The 20,681-nt window shown below is 43.3% G+C and overlaps 1 protein-coding gene across 1 annotated transcript in view; it reads right to left on the bottom strand.

Annotated features, from left to right (window-relative positions):
- Nucleotides 1–19,626, bottom strand: part of SCRN1 (secernin 1) — a 54,382-nt gene extending 34,756 nt beyond the window's left edge. The window contains exons 1-2 of the mRNA XM_082661423.1: nucleotides 19,515–19,626; nucleotides 113–272 (exon numbers count right to left, since the gene is read on the bottom strand). Of these exons, the coding sequence (XP_082517549.1) occupies nucleotides 113–271 (159 nt within the window). The 5' untranslated portion in view covers nucleotide 272; nucleotides 19,515–19,626. The remainder of the gene's footprint in view (nucleotides 1–112; nucleotides 273–19,514) is intronic.
- Nucleotides 19,627–20,681: the final 1,055 nt, after the last annotated feature.

The following is a 20,681-nucleotide window of genomic DNA, read 5'->3' as shown; positions in this document are numbered from 1 at the left end:
CACATGACAGTTCTGACTTGTGAGCAGGCTTCCAGGTTAAGACATCAAGGTACTGGACAAAGCCAGAGAAAGAGAATACATGTTAAGTGAGAGACAGTAACACGTGACTTACCTCAGCCTTGCTCTCGGGTTCATGATCAGCTGCTGAGAAATACACAATCTCTTGCACTTCGTCCCTGGGCCGAGCTGAATTTTTCCCAAATACCACCAGACCGTCCTTCGCACGTGGCGGGAAGGCCACAAAACAGTAACTTGGAGGAGCTAAAGCCATCCTGAAAAGAGAGAGAATGGAAGCAGGCCTAACATGGAACATTCCACCGGTGAGTTCTTCAAACATATTTCACCCACTAAGAGAGTTCTAGTATTGAACTGTGTGAAGCGAGCTCATTAAGAGAGCCCAGCTGGGGCTTCCCTGGTGGCGCAGTGGTTGAGAGTCCACCTGCCGATGCTGGGAACACGGGTTCGTGCCCTGGTCCGGGAAGATCCCACATGCCGCGGAGCGGCTGGGCCCGTGAGCCATGGCCGCTGAGCCTGCGCGTCCGGAGCCTGTGCTCCGCAACGGGAGAGGCCGCAGCGGTGAGAGGCCCGTGTACCGCAAAAAAAAAAAAAAAAAAAGAGCGCCCAGCTGGCAAATGAAGGTGGGGTGTCTGGAGTAGAATCACAAAACCACTGACACCAGATATTGTTTAGTACTCTGTGGGAATAAAGGATCTCAGGTTCGCCACAGACCGCAGTGACAGCCAAAAGTGCAAGGACGCAGGAGAATGGAAAGGTTATTGTTCCAGGCAGAAAACACACACGCTGCCATCTGTCACAGCAATACAAAAATAAATAAATATGCCTTGTAACAGTGCACTGCAGAAGTGCCTCTGATCTAGAGATGCACGGCTGCCATATGATAGTTTTTGAGGTGCTCGTGGGGAAATGGGTCTGGAGGTAAACCTAAAGATACGCCACTCTTTGATATATATCTTTCTCTACCTCAACGACATAACACTCAAGCACCTTTTGGCTTTCCTCCCGCCTCTCTAACTGCTCCTGGGCTGGCTAGTTCTCTTCTACTTGGCCATCGAGCATCCTCACTGCTTGGCCCTTCCTTCCTCATTTAATGCTCTTTTCTTTCTGGGAAAACTCATCCATGCCCAGAGCTTCGCTTGTCATTTACGAACCAGTGACCTACATATATAATTCCAGCTCAGTTCTCTCCTTGAGCTCCTGACCCACAGACCCAGCCTACCTGATATCCAAAGCTGAGTTCATCATTTTCCCTAAACTGGATCCCTTCCTAACGTTCCCTGTCTCAGCAGCCAGCTTCATCATCCATCCCACTGGAGCATCAGGAACTATCCTTACCATCTGCTTCTCCATTAAAATATAAATGAGAAGTAAAGCAATATTCTCAGAAAAGCAACTGGCATTCAAAACTCAGCCTCGTCACCTACTAGCTGTGTAACCTTGAGCAAATCACTTTACCACTCTGAGCCTCATGGATTTTTTTTTTTGTTTTTTAGGGTTTTTTTTTTTTGTGGTACGCGGGCCTCTCACTGTTGTGGCCTCTCCCGTTGTGGAGCACAGGCTCCGGACGCGCAGGCTCAGCAGCCATGGCTCACGGGCCCAGCCGCTCTGCGGCATGTGGGATCTTCCCAGACCGGGGCACGAACTCGTGTCCCCTGCATCAGCAGGTGGACTCTCAACCACTGCGCCACCAGGGAAGCCCTGAGCCTCATGTTTTGCCCCAGCCCACAGATGTATCATGAGCATCAAATGAAATGATTCTTGAGAACATATTTTGCAACTTGTAGAGGCTACGTGAGTATACGAGATATTTTCTTTGGGTTTTGACCACTCAAATAGAGCAGTGTCTCAAAATTTCTGTTGAGCAAGCCAATCAAAATCAACTCCCCTCACTCATTACTGGACCAGTTATCAAGTCACAGAGTCAGCAACATTCTACGTTTAGAAACATCTTTGTGAGGAACCATATTGCTACGTCTACATCCAGGCTACTTCAGGGCAGTCTGTGTACACACACCCCGGGCTGCCAGAGTTCCTCCTGGCAGTGCTTATGACAGGTCCCTCCCCAGGGCACAGAGAAGTAGGTAGTCCATAACTCTGCAAATAATTCCCTCCTAGCTCAGGAAAATAGCCCCTAGCCCCTTTGGGGGAAAGAAAAGGCAAGAAAATAAAAGGGACTCCAGTTCTTCCTCCTCTTAACCTTTCCCATTTTCACAAAACCACATTATCTTCAAACTTGAGGGGTAGAGAGGAATAAACCAAGACTCTGTATGTGTAAGGAAGACCTACAATAATTATAAGATAAAATGCCTTTATAGAGGATTCCTAGAATTTGGAGGTGGGAAGAATTGCTGGCTGAGCCAAATCAAGTGAAACAGACCCAGAAGAAGGTAAGATCGGGAAAGAACGCGTTGTCCTGTGTTTGTATGACTCTCGTATGTAATAGGACTTCCCTTCTGCCCCCATTGTTGGGCCATGTCAAAAGTGCTGGTGTCTGATCTATGAGCAGAACCTTACTTTACTCGATCCTTAAAAACAGTAAAAATCTGGGACTTCCCTGGTGGTCCGGTGGTGAAGAGTCCACCTTACGACGTGGGGGACGCAGGTTCGATCCCTGGTCAGGGAACTAAGATCCCACATGCCGTGGGACAACTGAGCCCGCGTGCCACAACTACAGAGCCCACGCACCCTGAAGCCTGCGTGCCGCAACCAAAGAAGAGAAAAACCCGCACACCACAGCGAGAGAGAAGGCCACGCACCACAACGAGGAGCCTGCACGTCGCAACGAAAGATGCCACATGCCTCAACAAGGATCCCACATGCTGCAACTAAGACCCGAAACAGCCAAAAATAAATTAATAAGTAAATAACAGATAAATCTTTTTTTTCTTTCTTCTTTTTTTTAACATCTTTATTGGAGTATAATTGCTTTACAATGGTGTGTTAGTTTCTGCTGTATAACAAAGCAAATCAGCTATACATATACACATACATCCCCATATCCCCTCCCTCTTGCGTGTCCCTCCCACACTCCCTGTCCCACCCCTCTAGGTGGTCACAAAGCACGGAGCTGATCTCCCCGTGCTATGCAGCTGCTTCCCACTAACATCTATTTTACATTTGGTAGTGTATATAAGTCCATGCCACTCTCGCACTTCGTCCCAGCTTACCCTCCCCCCTCCCCGTGTCCTCAAGTCCATTCTCTACGTCTGTGTCTTTATTCCTGTCCTGCCCCTAGGAGGTTTTGACTAGCACTTATTCTTCAGCTTGGACATCTGCTTGGTCTGCAGGTCATCTGAGTCACTTGACCATGACGAATACATAGGCAAAGGAAGCCCAGGGATATGTGGGCCCAGAGAAGCTGGCTTTTCTGCTGAATTCTGGGAATGACTGGGAATGCCAGAAGGGAGCAGAATTTTTATGTCATTTTTTTTGTAATGTTAGATGAACCCATAAACTGTGTATCACAACCTGTAGCAAACTAGCCAAAGCCAACTGTCCATTACTTTTCCTGGATCACCATTCTACACAATGACTAGCCTCAGAGATGACTCCGCTGGACCCTTGTCTGCTCTCTAGATCAGTGCTGTTCAGAACTTTCTACAATGACGAAAATGTTCCATCTCCACGGTGTAATACGGTGGCCACCAGCCTCAAGTGGCTATTGGCCTGTAGTTAGTGTAATTAAGGGATTAAATTTTTAATTTTATTACAAATTTTAATTCATTTCAATTTAAATAGCCACAGGTGGGTAATAGAAATCCTACTGAACAGAGCAACTTTACAACTTCCCAATAAACCCAGAAATGAGGACTTTCACAGTGAGGTTTCCAATGACCCCAAAAGTATTTATTTGTAAAGTCCTCCACTTATTCTATGACAAATCGTGCTATCACCCACATAAACTGAATTAGTCAGGAGGAGGTAGGACAATGCTACAAGACTGAGAAAAATAAACACAGGAAGTGGATACTGAACTCATCAGGTGAACTGAGTTTAAGCAAAGCTCTTTTCTCCAGAAGCTAAAAGTGATCACAGCCCTAGAGGACAATTCCATTTCCCTTGATGTGAAGCTCACATTCCTGACTCTGAATATACCCGGAAAGTGGCCCTCATTGCTACCTGGAAACCCCTTGTGTACTTTGTCTGGACAATTCCTCTCTTTAACTCGTAAATGCACTTTTGAGACTTTCACTTCTCTTCAAACTTCCAACCACTTCCTCTAAGTAGATACCTTACCTTATAGTCCACAAAGGACAGATGGGTGGGGGAGTGAGACTATTCCAGAGGGAGGCTATGCAGGTTTGAAGGCCCTGTGGCTGGAGAAAGGGGAAGGAGCCATTACATCCAATAGCCAGTGTGGCTGAGCCAGAGGTAACGGGGAAGAGGCTGGAGATGCAGGGAGAGAGGCTAGTTCATGTTGGGTCTTGAAGGCAACGGCAGGGACTTTAGTGTCTGTCCCATAATAAACACTAAAGCCACTGAAGCCTTTTAAGCCAGGTTTTAGGAAGGAAATGGAGCCAGTGCACACAGATGGCTTTTCAAAGAAGTTGGCTGTGACAGGGAGGAGACAGAGCAGTAGATGAAAGGGAGTTCCATTTCTGTGTATCTACTCTAAGGAAATGATCAGGAATATAGACAAGATTCATGCACAAAAGTGTGCATTACAGCGGTATTTATACAGGTGAAAAACTGATGGAAACTTAACTGTCCAGCATCAGAGAAGTGGCTAAAAATTTATGTTACATCTATATGGTAGAATACTATAAAACCATTAAAATGTTTGTGAAGAGTTTTTAATTGCATGGAGAAATGGTTTGGGGAGGTGAAGGGGGGGTGTCCAAAATAAATTATCTTAGGGCTTCCCTGGTGGCGCAGTGGTTGAGGGGCCGCCTGCCGATGCAGGGGACGTGGGTTCGAGCCCTGGTCCAGGAAGATCCCACATGCCGCGGAGCAGCTGGGCCTGTGCGCCATGACTGCTGAGCCCGTGCTCTGGAGCCTGTGAGCTGCAACTACTGAGCCCACATGCTGCAATTGCTGGAGCCCGCGTGCCTAGAGCCCGTGCTCCGCAGCAGGAGAGGCCACCGCAGTGAGAGGCCTGCCCACCGCGACGAAGAGTGGCCCCTGCTCGCCGCAACTAGAGAGAGCCCGCGAGCAGCAACAAAGACCCAGTGCAGCCAAAAATAAATAACTAAAATAAATAAATTTATTTGAAAAAAAATTATCTTAACTACATGAAAATATGCATAGAAAAAGACCAGAAGTGGTAGCCTGACCACTAAATTCTTTCTGTGTTTTTTTATATTTTCCTTTGTTTTCAATTTTCCTACAAGTATTTATACTTATATAATCACACACAAAAGATTAAAAAAAAATAAAACCAGGGGATATTACCGATTTAGGAATTTTATTTTAAGGAAAAAATTTGGTTCTATTTCTATGTCCCAACATCTAAAATTTCAAAAGTGGCAAATTCTTATTTGAGTTATAGTTAGGACAAGTTTTTTATTCAGCATTATTATAGTTATTCTCTAGTACTTTGTTTTCCTTTTTTTTTTTTCTTTACAGCCTGCCCAATTCAGAGTTACTCAGGGAGTACACAAATTTTCATTACTATTATTTACACAAATAGCGGGCAGGCCTCCTGCAGTCGCCTCCTTAAACAGGAAAAGAAAAACTGGCCCATCAGAAAGCCAATTTTCTGCTCACCCTGAGATGAAATTCTTTTGAAACTAATTCCAGGAATCTCAATTTTGTTCCCATTATTTGTCAAAATACTGGCTAACATACCAGGTTAAAAAATCTGAAAAGTTAACTCATCTATATACTGTATAAAACATGCATTTTGAAATCTCTGTTTACAGGATTTTTATAAACTGTTAAATCATTCATGTATGACACAAAAAACCGACTTTACCATTTTTCTCCCTTTCCCTCTATAATCTTATACAGCATTATGAAATGTCATAATCTCTTCCACAAAGAAAAATAAACTAAAATTTAACTCCCAATCACACATGCTAATGCAGAAATTTATTACATAGACTTTTTTAATCATTTATACTCAGCTTTGGAAAACAGTATAACCATTCAATAATGAATTTTCTATAACTACACTCTACTTAAGCCAGCATTAAAATCAGTGAACAAAGCTTACTCGGAAATAAAGCCATGATTGATGGCTTTTTTCTTAACTTGCTTGCTTTGAGGCACAATTCTGAAGCTGTCTTCTGAACCACAGGGATCCAGAGGTGGGGATGTGGGTACAGGGTTATACTACAGGCCTAAAACTGAACCCAGGAATGTCTATAGCAGTGTTTTCCAAATTCCATGTTGTGGCCCTTTTGTGGGTTATGAAATCAATATAGTGGACAAGATCAGCATTTTTTAGAAAAGAACGTGTGCATCTCACATAGTAAGAGTAAGCGCTCGTGCAAGAAACTTTAAGTTCAGATATACACATATAAGTATATGTATGTACTGGGTTGCAATATAACATTTCTCTCTTACTATGGTTTTCAAGTAAAAATCTTTAAAAGCAACAGGCTTAAAGAGCAAGTCTACTGAATAGGCTTCTTTGTGGTAAATACCAATTAGGATTCTTGCCAGGTTAGCAATAAACTAACAGTTCCAATTAATGAAACACTCCAATTTAACCCCCACAGACAATTAAACTTACAGGTATGTCCTAGGAAGTATTTGTTAAGAATATTTCAAAGTACATTTATCTGTACTTTATGCTAAGTAGAATAAGCCAGTCCCCAAAACGCAAATACTGTGTAATTTCACTTATATGAGGTCCCTAGAGTAGTCAAATTCATAGAGACAGAAAGTAGAATGGTGGTTACCAGGGGCTGGAGCAGGCGGGGGTGGGAGTGGGGAGGAGGACAGAGTTAGCTGTTTAATGGGTACACAGTGTCAGTGTCAGTTTTGCAGGATGAAAAATTTCTGGGGATGGGTTGCACAACAATATGAATATTCTTAACACAACTAAACTGTACACTTAAAAATGGTAAATCTTATGTTACGTGTATTTTTACCACAATTAACATTTTTTTAAAATCAAATAGCCTCATGTGGCTCAAGGCTACAAAACTGGACTGGACAGCTTTAGATATCGTGCTATCAGCTGTGGTAAAGTACCCCTAAGCTCAATTTCTAACCATCACTGTCCTTATCAAAGTCCTTTCAGGATTCATGACTTCCTCTTGGGAATTATAACTCCAGAGTCCCTGCAGCTCACAGCACAGGAGCTGCATCTCCCAACATCCACCCTCCGACTGGTGATAGGAGGCTGGGTACAGGCTTGGGGGGCTGGAGCACTGCACCCCCGTAACTAGGAGACTGCTTACAGAATGTCTAGACAAGGAGGGAGGAAGCTGCGTGGGAAAGAAGGTCTTTGTCTTCAAGTTCAGCGAGTAGTTATTGAAGGGCATGAATGCTCCAAGCCACGTAGGGGTTTTCTTTGCCTGAATGCCAAACTGCCCTGCCCTTTTATCTCAGTGAAGCTGCAGAGGCCCTCATTAGTCACCATACCCAGTAATAAGGAAGGCTTGAGTTGCCTGAGAGGAAGAAAATGACTGTCTATATACGCTATAGGCTTATTAACTCTCTTGCAAATAACTGTGACAAAGTACCTTTACTTGCACAAAGAAATGAAACCCAAATGTCCTTACTCTCCAAGCTCCCAGCTTTACTGAGAAGATTGGGTAAGCTTAAAGCCAACGTCTATGAATCACCTCCTTCCAGAAAAGCAAAGAAGAATGTATTTTATTATGTTATATTACTTATCAATAAAGTCATTTTTTAAACTGTTGACATTCCCACTGAACTGAAAACAGGACAAATGATACTCACTTATAAATTTATTTTCCTGTCCTATATCTGCTATTGAGATAGTAAAGAATAAATAGGTGTTTGGAAAAGGAATTATCTACCTGAATTGAGATGTAAACGCCAGCTGATGAAAGGTACGTAAATTAGCTCAGACTCATCAAGCTCTGCCTGAAAAAAAGAAAGATTCTTCTGTTTCACTGAAAGCTCAAGATAGTAGAGCATAAAGCTTTAGGGCTCCACAGCCAGTGATTTCCAGCTTCTAACATTCTATGCCTTGAATGAGGAACTACCTAATGGAAGAACGACCACATAGGGTATTAAGTAAGGAAGCAGGTTTTGGAGGCAACCTGGGTTCGAATCTCAGCCCCGTGTTACCGTTCTGTAACAGGGATAATGACAGGGTTGCGGTGAGGTTCAAATGAGCTGAAACATAAAGTGCTCAGAATGCTGTCTGGGGCACAGTAAGGACGCATCACCGTGAGGGTGAAGAAAGTTACATGATGAAGGCTGTTCCTTTGTCAAGGTCTGATCTGAACAGATGAGACTTCAGAAACTTGGCTTTCTCTTTACAGTATCTAAAGGCTCTCTCACCTTTTGAAGATGTGCTCCATTGTCACCTGATGTCTTTTAAGAGCTGCTTACTATTTCCTTTCTCTAAGGCCAAGGGCAACACCTACCTCTGACAGCTGACTCAGGCAGTCTTCAATGCCACTCTTCTGCAGACATACTTCCTAGCAGCATGGGGAGGTACGGGGGTGGCAGGCTGCACATTCATTTGGTTTGGTCCAGAGCACTGGCCTGAACAGTGTGGGTTTTTTTTTTTAAGTCAGAATTAGCAGCTAACATTTTTAAATCTAGAGATTTTCCACAGAAATTCAGATGCTTAGCGTCTCTTGAAAACTCAAAAGACCTAGCAACACTGGATCCACATGACAGCAGGACTGGAGCTGAGGGGGGCTCCTGCCACAGTCCTCTCCACTTCCCAACACTGAGGCCACTGGAAGCGCTGCCTATTATCACCCTTGGGCTGTTGCTTTTTTTGTTCTTTCTTTTTTCAGTGTCAGGTCAATTGTGCTCATTTACAATGCCTGGTTGGCCCTGTAGCCCCATGTGTACAGAGGCAAGAGAAGGACATACTTTAGAGACAAACAGACTCTTGTTCATATCCTGACTCCACCCACTAACCCTGGGAAACAGACAGGTTATGAACTCTCTCTGAGCCAGAGTTTCCGCATGAAAATGGGACTGATCCTCCATACACAACACAGCACATGTGTTTATCTGAGATCGTATGGAAAGTACCCGGTCCTGTGGCCGTATACAGCGGGATGCTCAATAAATGTTCCTTTTCCTCCCTCCTACTACTCACTGGGGATGGGTGTGCCACTTTTGCACCAGTCCCTACTATGCTCCTTCACCATCTCACCAATGGTTTGCCCCTGGCTCACAGACACACTCACGTTCCAATGTGCAACTAAAATGTGCTTAAAGGATCAGACTGGAATGGTGGAGCCTCTAGATTGAACCATCAGTTTACAGAGAATACAAATGACACCATGGGGATGAAATCAGCAGAATCTAGACTATGAGAAACTCTATAGGACAAATCTGACTTCTTCAACAAAAACCGCAAGAAAAAAAAGATGAAGAGACAAAGTTACTTAAGAGATGTATAAACCAACTGCAATGAGTGGAACTTATTTAGATCCTGATTTAAACAAACTACAAAAATTTTATGAGAGTTGAGGGGAATTCCCTGGCGGTCCAGTGGTGACGACTCTGCACTTTTGCTGCTAATCCCTGGTCGGGGAACTAGGATCCCGTGAGCCATGCTGCGTGGCCAAAAAAAAAAAAAACTATAATATTTGGAGTTTCCTGGTGCCTAGTGGTTAGGATTCCAGGCTTTCACTGCTGTGGCCCAGGTGCAATACCTAGTTGGGTAACTGAGATCCTGAAGGCCACACAGCGCGGCCAAAAAGTAAATTTAAAACAAAAGACAGTTGGGAAAACATAAATGCACTGAATATTTGATGATACTAAGGAATTATTGTTCATTTCTTAGACACAATGATATTCTATTTATGTCCGAAAAAAGGAGCCTATATTTTTAGAAATACATACTGAAATATTTCCATGTGAAATGATATAATGAAAGTAATCCAGGGTGAGGAGAAAGGGTGGGAAATTCAGATGAGACAAGATTCTCTAGGTAATAAAAATAACTGAAGCTGAGTGATGGGTACATAGTGGTTTATCATACTGTTCTCTTTACTTAAGAAGTAATGCATATGATAAGATGTTTAAAATTCTTTTAAGGTTAGAAATAGCACTAGACTGATCTAATATAGGAAATGCTTTCTTGGAGTCATAACTTATGAGTAAGTTATTTGGGGGCTCAGATATCTCTTTAAGGAAGGATTACCGGGGGCACGGAGGACGGGAAAGGATTTCAGTTGGCTTGGTATATTAGCGCACTGGGGGAAGAGGCAAGCCCCTGGTTTCCTCTACCTTGCTATATCTCTTTCCCTCAAGTTTTAAAACGCCTGTCTCTGCTCTTTAGACTATCAGCCCCATGAGGGCAAGGACATGTATGTAAATCCTTATTTCCCTGACACCTCGCGCAAAGACTGGCACATAATAAGACCTCAACAAATGTTTGTTGAACAAATGAAGGGGAAGGGGTATCGATATTTCATCTTCAATGAGAGAAAAAGAGCAGGAAAATCTGATTCTGACAAGGTGCTCCCAAGCTGTGGTTCAATACACGGGATTCACATTTGACAACACATCAAAATGATGGTCTGAGGAGCAGATTCCTAGTCATCCCCTCCTTGGAGATTCTGATTCAGTGGGTCTGAGCTGAGTTCCCAGTAAGAATATTTTTAACAAATGCCCAGGTGATTCTGATGCAGTCAGTTCAGACTGATGTGGAATATCCAGTTATAGGTTATTAAACCTCTTTGCTTCTCTAAAGTACTATTCATTTTTTTCTGCCCAGCTTTCTTTTTTTTTTTTTAGTGTGGAAACTTTCAACACACACATACAAGATTACAATAAGCTCCCTTAAGGCAAGGGCCATCAACTTTCTGCCATCTTGCTTCTCAATTTTATTTCTAAGGAAACCATTTAATTTTAATTGAATGTTGCTGAATTCAGCAACAGCATTGGCAGCAATACTCTCTGCCTTCGAGACGAAGGTGGTGAAACCCACCCCTGGGTAACTTGAGAGAAGTATGACAAATAAAGATGGAGGAGGCTATGTTTTCTTGGTCTTTGGCTTTAAAACTGGGAAATCAGACTAATCACACTACATGATAAACAGGAAGATCTGGATTGTTAATTGTCACTTAAATGTTTTGCAGTTTTCACTATTTTAAAGAAATAAAGTCTCACCCAAATCTTTAAAAATACCTTTTTTGTAAAAAAAAAAAAAAAGCATTCTTCATTTAACATAGATGCAAGGTAAATGATTTGGTAATGACCATGACTCCTCTGCCTTGGATAGAAAGTAAGAATTTAAGCCAGAAAAAAGAAGAGCTAGATATCATTTCATGTAGCTGAATATTTCTAAATCAGTAGGACCTGCAAAGAAATCTCCTTTGGATGCTTTCTTCTTAATGACTGAAATGATCACAAACTGATTTGCTCTTCCACTCCAAAACTACTGCAGTTTAGGTGATTAGCTAGAGGAAATGAAAAGAGTGTCTATTTCAAATTTGTAAAACCAAAGTTCCAGGTAATTAACAACTACTCAACTTCACGGTAACCCCTGATAATTTAATGGACCACTGCTGGTGCATCACCCTCTCCCAAAATACAGCCACTTAGATGATCATAAGAATCCAGCAACAAAACAAAACAAATGTATGATATTTAATTTGCTATCTGTACATATCATGGAAAGCTGGGAAATCTATCAATACGCAAGAACAAGCTGGTGAAATAAAAAGAGGTCACAAAGTTATATACGGTATCATTCAAATTATGTATATTATATAGACAGATGATGCAGAAAGATCATAAGGAAATGCAACAAAATTTTTAAGAGTAATAGTATTGCTGGGTTGCAGAAACACAGGCAATTTCTTAACCTATATATATTCAGGCACTTTCAAACTTCCCACATGAAAATACAGAATCTGTGATGAAAATACTTTAAAAAAAGAAGAAGAGGAAGAGTTGCAATAGAAATAATCTATTTTCTCAATATATTGCTGCTAATAAACACGGCCTTTCAATAAGGCAGAGACTCGGGGATTAAGGAGAACCCCACAGCTCAGTCATGGCAAATGAATTCATTTTATCTTTTGGCCACATCTGATTTTGCCTAATTTTCGAGATATGGTGACAATGAGAAATATGAATAAAGCAAAATGTCCAACTTAATGATTCACGTGACAGCTTAATAACTAAGGAAACGTAGACTTTTCTATAGTCAAGTGGAATGTTGTGCTTCAAAATCTACATTGCTTCATAGGATAAATTAGGGGGTAACTGGTCACTTAACAAAAGTATTCTTCAAATCACTCCAGAATTTCTCTATAATGTGAAATATTCTAATATGTTTCCCAACTTTTTAACATCAAAAAATTTTCATAGACACCCCACATAAGAGTGATTGTAGTTGGTTGGGAAAAATATGTAATGAATATATGTTATGAATTTAGTAACACTTTCAAAGCATTTGTACGTACTAACTGGTAATAGAATCCTTACACATCTGAAAAATAATGCTGTAGATATATATGGCTCATTATTTATTCTGTGTCCATTCAATGTTGGGACACATGTGAATTCAAGGCCCCCCTTCAAAAACTCCGCTACACCCAGTGATCTGTTCATCACTCTGGTGCATTTAAAATATGGTACCACGTAAAAGAAAACTCAGGCTGCGTGAGTATCACTTTTGCAGAGCTTCTAGGAATTTTAGAGTGAGGGGAAGAGAAGGGATTAGTTGAATGGCATCCGTTTCTCATAGATACAACCGTTTTTTTAACGTAGGAAGTAGTAGATAAAGAGTACAAGTGGGATTCATTTTTCATTCAAGCTAGCCAAATTAGAAAAATATAGTCAGATCAAGTTCACTCTAAGGAAGATGTTTTCCAATACATGGCAGGTTGAAAGACAGTTTTCCATCTTTTACAGTAATATAAAGAAAGAAAGAAAATGACTTACATCACATTAATAGTATACATTCGACCTGTGCAGTCAGAATAATCTATCCAAGAGGTTACATTATGGCTTTTTAAGAAAGAGTCAGATAGACCCAGATTCCGGGTGTAGCTCCTCCAACTACTAAGTTCTTCATCTATAAAACACGGCCATGATGTCTACTATGTACTGTTATGGGGATTAAATGTGCTAATAGATGCAGAGTATCTGGAATAGAGAAACATTCAAGAAAGGTTGGTTCTTAAAGATTAGGGTTCTGGGAATGTAATGATTATGGAGATAAAGGAAGAAGAATGTGTTTGAAATAGGCAGGTATGTGGTTAGCTGCCAAAAGCATTCCCTGTGGGAAAGACCTGGGAGCTACTGAACAAGCCACATCTAGGGTTCTTTCATTTCCTTGTGTTCTCATTTCTGACACTGCTGCCACTGTGTCCACTAATTTGGCAAGGTTGCTTTGAATGATGACCTTCCTATTCCCACCATCTGTTTTCCTCTCCCATATAAATAATGGATTGTCTATTCTCATCTTTTCCCAGTAATATGATTTGATACTACCTGTTAATGCTGTAAACTGGGATTTTAAAAAATCTTCCCAATCACTCTTTTTTTGGTTTTTTTTTTTTTTGCGTTATGCGGGCCTCTCACTGTTGTGGCCTCTCCTGTTGCGGAGCACAGGCTCCAGACGCGCAGGCTCAGCGGCCATGGCTCAAGGGCCCAGCCGCTCCGCGGCATGTGGGATCTTCCCGGACCGGGGCACGAACCCGTGTCCCCTGCATCGGCAGGCGGACTCTCAACCACTGCGCCACCAGGGAAGCCCCCCAATCACTCTTAAAACAGTGGTTTACACTCTGTCCCTGCAAAAAAATCAGCTAAACATTCATTTCCTACAGAAGAAATTTAAATCTTGCTAGTATGAAACCACAGGGTTACTTTACATCTAGCAAAACGGACTTAAAAACTACTTTGTAAATGCCCATTAATGCTAGACTCATTTGCTGTGTTTTTACCATTAGGAAATGTATCCCATTTTATTATCAAAAAGGAACCTATATACATATATATGAACATATTAGTGTGTGTATGTAAATACATATATATGTGGGTGTGAATATCCCCACTTATGCAAATATTTATAAGTATATACTATAGGTAGACAGGAGGGAGGGAAGGAAGGAAGGAAGGGAGGGAGGGAGGAACGGAGGAAGGAAAAACAAGGACCTGGAAGGATTAATATCTAACTGAGAGTTGGAAGTGGGACTAAATGTGGGCTATAGAGATGGAAACTTCACATTTCATCTACTTATGTCATTTAAAATTTCTCTATAACAAGCTCATATTACTTTATTGGATTTTTAATTATTTTTTAAAATCTGATTACTTCAGTGCTCAAGAAAGGACATTTTAAGACATTTCATTTAATTCTTTCAGGTCGCTAGGCACTGCTAAGTGCAATTTTAAAATACACTAAGGTTTCATTTTGAGAGGAGAAAAAGACTCAGAAGAGCCTTTGATCACTCCATCATTTTAACTAGGACTTTTAAGAAGTCATGTGAATTATCGATATGTAATCTGAGCCCCTAACCACCTATAAGCACCATGTGCAACCTAAGGGAAAATGGAGCTAAAAAGATCTTCTCAAGGTCTTCATCAACTAGAAGAAGAGGCACTCCTGTATACAACCAAGAGAGGAGGGCAATAATACAACTTAAAACGATGATCAGAAATGCTTATGGGAGCCTTCAAGAACACCTAGCTCACTTTAGGGTAGCACTGGGCGATTTAGGTTAAATATATAACCATTAAGAAGAGAAGGAGAAGGGAACATTAACCATATCAAGTTCCCTCACTCTGCTTCCAGTGAGGCTCAAGCTGAGAGGCCCCCAACTTCCTCCCCTTTCAGTCACCCACCCAGTTCAGTTCATTGCTCTCCCAGACTGGGTGGAGGCTCTGAGGATGCTGGGAGTTTCTGGGGAAGAGAGGACAGGTGGGTGTGATTGACATGTACATCACGTCAGTCATTCTCCACTCACCCCATCGCCTCCCCTCCAGTGTCTATTCAAACTTCCCTCACCTCCCACATCCATTTCTATGAACAGTATCACACACCTCAACCAACCTCCACTTTCTGCTAATGACCTAGACCGATGCAGCCCAATAGAAATATAATGGAAGACAGATGTGAATCACATATATAATTTTATGTTTTCCAGGACCCACATCTAAAAAAGTAAAGGGAAACTGGTGAAATTACTTTAAATAACATATTTTGTTTAAATCCAATATATCCAAAATATTAATTCAAAATACAGGCATACCTCATTTAATTGTGCTTTGCTTTATTGCGCTTCACAGATAATTGCATTTTTTACAAATTGAAGATTGGTGGCAACCCTGAGTGAAGCAAGACTATGGGCGCCATTTTCCCAATAGCGTTTGCTCACTTCCTGTCTGTGTCACATTTTGGCAATTCTCACAATATTTCAAGGTTTTTCATTATTGTTATATTTGTCATGGTGATCTGTGATCAGTGTTCTTTGATGTTAGCATAGAGAAAAGAGAACTCACTCTATCGTGTGAAGGCTCACACGATAGTTAGAATTTTTTAGCAATAAAGTATTTTTAAATTAAGGTATATACATTTTTTTAGACATAATGCTATTACACACTTAACAAACTACACTATAAACCTAAGTTTTATATGCCCTGGGAAACCAAATAATTCATGTGACTTGCTTTATTTTGATATTTGCTTTATTGCAGTGGTCTGGAACCCAACTCGCATTATCTCCAAAGTATGCCTGCATAATCAACGTAAAAGTCATTAATGAACTGTATCTGTTCATTGAAATCCTGCCATTTGCAACAATACGGATGAACCTAGAGGGTATTATGCTTAGTGAAATAAGTTAGACAGACAAAGACAGATACTGTATGTTATCACTTACATGAGAATCTAAAAAATAAAACAAACAAATGAGTATAACAAAACAGAAAGAGACTCACAGATATAGAGAACAAACTAGTGGTTACCAGTGGGGAGAGCGAAGGAAGGAAGAACCAGATAAGGGTACGGGGATTAAGAGGTACAGACTATTATGTATTAAAAAATAACCTACAAGGATATATTGTACAACACAGGGAACATAGCCATTCTTTTATAATAACTTAAAATGGAGTATAATCTATAAAATTTTGAATCACTACGTTGTATACCTGACAGTAACATAATACTATAAATCAACTATACTTTAATAAAAATAAATAAGTAAAATTATTAATGAAGTGTTTTAAATTCCTTTCCCTATAAATGTTTGAAATCTGATGTATATTTTACATTCACAACACATCACAATTCAGACCCTCCATGTTTCAAGTGCTCAATAGCATGTGGCCGGTGGCTAGTGGCTACTGAATTAGACAGCACAAGCCTGGGCTCTCACTCCAAGGAAAATACCCAAACTTTCAGAACGAATGATTATTGCTGAATAAAAGGATCATGGGTGGCTTTTTAAAAATAATCTTGGCTTATCTGTATTTTTTATTGTTTTCCAACAAACACAGATTGCACGTGTTTACTTTTTTTTAAAACTTGTGATTTTAAATATCTTTGACATACTGGGAGAATTTCAATGAAAGAACCTTAACATTCATGCTCTAATGCAAGTTATTGTTTTAATGGCACATGTGGCATCAGCATCTGTCTTCATTTCCACATTATCTGTCAATCCATACCTAGTTCCTATCTGCTTCACCATCATCAATTATTCTCTCAGTTCCCTGTAGCGCGCCCACCTTCACCTTCTGCAGATCACTGGGTTGACGGTACAGAATGCTCAGAAGAAATATTTCCCCTGCTCTCACCACCTCTGCACAAATATTTACTAACCCACACACAATCTCTAGTTCTGCTTTAGTAGAACTAGGGACACTGGTATATGACTCAGAGAACTCAAATTCAAATTCTAGAAAAAGACTCTGTCTTCAGTGCTGCTTCAAAGTTATTTTAAAATAGGTTTGTTATTTACTATTACTTAAACTTAGATATATCCAAAAGCTATTATATGTCCCACCTTGGTTTCTTTACAAAACCAGACAAGCAATACAAGCAACTAATTTTTTAATCAAAGAATGCACTTCTCACCTCAAAGATTCTGACATATTATAAAATGTAAAAACCATAAAATTATGGTTTGGGTGCTTAAATATAGAAGCAGTCTAGTCCCTGGAAAATGAGGTGGACACAGCTTAAGAAGTTAAATGGGCTTAAGTTAGGAAACTAAGGTGTGAGCACTTACTTTAAATAGTACAGATTTTTAAATCATGTTAAAGTTTGGTTTCATGAAGTGTTTGCCATGCTAATAATGATAGGTTTGCTCTTTTCCCCCAGGCTTTGATAGGCGGCATGTGGAACCCTAAAATGGGGAGTTACGACACCTGGATATTAGTTCTCACTGCGAGCTGCCAACCAGCTATATGACCTTGGGTGCAGTCCATTCACCCCGCTGGATTCAGCCTCCCAGGCTGTAAAGAGGGGTTGACAGCACAGCACTTTCTCAGGCTGCTTCCAGCTCACCATTCCTGACCTTTGCACTAATCTCCCTCCATCCCATTATCCCTGAAACATTTGCCTCCTCATGCATCTCCTCCTTGCTAAAAGAGAAGATGGCTGGCAGCACAGCAGTGAAATGGGAAAAAAAAAATGCTGTTAAAAAAAAAAATCCTAACATGAGTCACCTTTCAAGAATTTACCATCCTCTGGTGCCTGAGTGCTTGCTCGTGATGTTAAATCAGTTCTTCCAATGAAACTTGCTCTAAGAACCTGGTATTTGTCATATGTACTGTTCTTGGATGATGTTTATACCAGACACTCATCTCTTTTAAGAGCCACTTATAGGTACAAAACAGCACAGAAGTTATCAAACAGATATTGGCAGCCAGATACATCAACTTTAGAGAAGCCTGTAGAAAATCAGATCAAAATCACAGAGAGTTTTAATCAGGTCTTTGCACCTGAAGATAATTACAACTCCCCAAACTTCCCACATAACCTCCCCAGAACCTTGCTGCACCCTAAAATCTAGCCTGCTACAAGAATCTCTTCCTATCCCTTAGGGCCGGCTGCAGCGATACCCACGAGGGCCTTCCCTCCCGTAGATTCCTCCATCAATGCTTCAGTCAGGGGGCAGCTGATGTTAGTTCTGGTCTGTGTTGCTTCCGCCTGGCCTGATTTTTCATGCTGCCATTTTGAATTAACATAGGTTTCCTCTGCAACTGATGCATCTTCTAGTCAGGCTTGGAGCACAGTAGGCACACACGCACACACGCACACACACACATCGGGAAGCTGGACTACAAGCGCAATCCAAGACACCTGCAAGCCAGAATTAAACAGCAAATCCAGAAAGACCGTATTATTTAACAGAACACTACCAAGACAGTTTGGAGCCACAGCAAATGACTGCTTCTGCATTTGAGTTGAATGGACATTTTTAACCCCTAAATCTTAGTTCTCGTCAATTCTCTAAAGTTCAAGTGTCCCTCCTGCTTTGCAGATCACACTCGTCTCAGACCTCACAAGTGATGTAGCCCAATAATCCGCGCCCAGACAGACAAGCGAACCGAGGGCGCAAAGGCAAACTGAAGTGGATAATCATCTCAGAAATACGAGTGCCTTTTACCAATAAGTGCCCCGGCGCCACCGCCTTAACTTGCCCCGACACCCCCCCATCCCCAAGATCCGCCCCGGGTGTGGCTTGAGGAGGAGAGCGGTGTTATGTCAAGTCCTTCGGCCCTCGCAGACAACAACAGCAAGAGCCGACGCGTTTGCCCTTAGGGGGAGGGTAGTCCTCCGGACACGACTCGGCAACCGCAACCGCAGAACCGGCGGACGCGGGGGCAGAGCCGGGCCAAGGGCAGCAGGCCCGCCAGGCAGCCATGTTCCCGCGAGCCCGCCCGCGCGGCAGGTGCGACCGGTTAGGTGCCTGGCCCGCTCCGCCACCAGCTGTGTGCCCGTACGAGCCGGGAACCCCCGGAGCGGTCTGGGGGGGAGGGTGGGGGCCGTACTGAGCACACACCCCAGCGGGCCAGCAACTGAGATACCAAGCAATGGAAACACAGGAGAAGCGGCCTGGGGGAGTGAGGAGAGTTCAAAAGAGGTGGTGGGAAGGATGGGGTTGGGGGATGGAGAGCGGGGACAGGTTCCAACCAGGCTGCGGCGCCCGCGCCCTGGGGTGGGGCAGCCCTCTCCTGCGCCCCCGCAGCCTGTAGCTGGAGTCCCCCACCTCAACCCCGGGCTGAGGCCCCCTCTCTCCTGATCCCCTAGAGACCCCAGACAGCCCAAGCCAGCATCCGCGGGATTCCCACCCGCGGGTTTGGAGGGACAGCTGGAGGCGACGAGGCACAGGTGACGGCGATGGCGGATCCGGGTGAAACCCGCCGGGGGAAGCAGCCGCAGATTCCCTTTACTCCCAGGGGTGCCCGTCACAGCTCACCTGAGGGGCTGCGGGCTCCGGGCTCGGCTCTGCGGTACTGATGCTGAGGCCGGCGAGGGTGCGGGTGGTGCCGCGCCTGAGATCACTGTGGCGACATCGAGGGCTGCAGTTGCAGTGGCGGAGGCGGCCGTCGGGCGCTTCCCCCTCCCCAGACTCCCCGCGCTCTGGCCCGCCGCCCCCAGCTAACAGCTGGCCGGGCTCACGTGACCGCGGGGCCCGCCCCCGCCTCCGCCTCCGCCTCCGCCTCCGCCTCCGCCCCCGCTGCACGCCGGACCCGGGCCGCGCCGCGCCGCGCCCGCGCTCTGCCTGGCCCGGCGTGGCGCCTGGGAGCAGAAAAGGCGGCTGAGAAGACGAATCTCCTCGAAGAACGTGGCTCGCTCTTTGCGCGATTTTTATTTCTTGGTCACAGCGGGGTTGCGGCTTTCTGGAGAACTCGGGCTTTAAGGAGCCAGGCCCCGCTTTCTCCGGCGCCTCTCCCGGACTCCGCCGTCTGGGTTGCTACGTGCGGGCCTCTGTGCCTAAGCAAGCTTTCCCCGCGGAGAAACGTGTCCGGTACTTTGTTGACTCACAAGTCCAAGCCAACTCCTTGCCTGGGCTTAAAGGTACGGTTCTGCGCCATGTTGACAAGCCAGACCCTATGCCCGATACTTTTTTTTTTTTTTTTTTTTTTTTTGGTACGCGGGCCTCTCACTGTTGTGGCCTCTCCCGCTGCGGAGCACAGGCTCCGGACGCGCAGGCTCAGCGGCCATGGCTCACGGGCCCAGCCGCTCCGCGGCATGTGGGATCTTCCCGGAGCAGGGCACGAACCCGTGTCCCCTGCATCGGCAGGCGGACTCTCAACCACTGCGCCACCAGGGAAACCCCTATGCCCGATACTTAGACGCTAAAGCTCAAAGAGGTTAAGCAGCTCGCCCAAGATCACGCAGCAAGTAGCAAAGCCAAGATTCCAAACCTGAGTTAATAAATCCAGAGACAGGTGACAGGTGTGTTGATGCTGGCGTCAAGGTCATTGGTCAGGACATGACCATCCGTCTGTTACCGGAACACAGACTTTACCTTTTATAAACTAATAAGAAAAGACCATCTCAAAGGATATGAAGAGATAGTATAAAGGAAAAAAAAAATGCAGTACCACTTAGGCACGTGAAAAAATATTCAAGCTCACTT

Source organism: Grampus griseus (genome assembly GCF_964374135.1).
Source record: "Grampus griseus genome assembly, chromosome: 9".
In the NCBI taxonomy this organism is placed as follows: Eukaryota; Metazoa; Chordata; class Mammalia; order Artiodactyla; family Delphinidae; genus Grampus; species Grampus griseus.
Note: the sequence above shows the minus strand (reverse complement) of the source record. Positions and strands in the feature narration are given on the sequence as shown.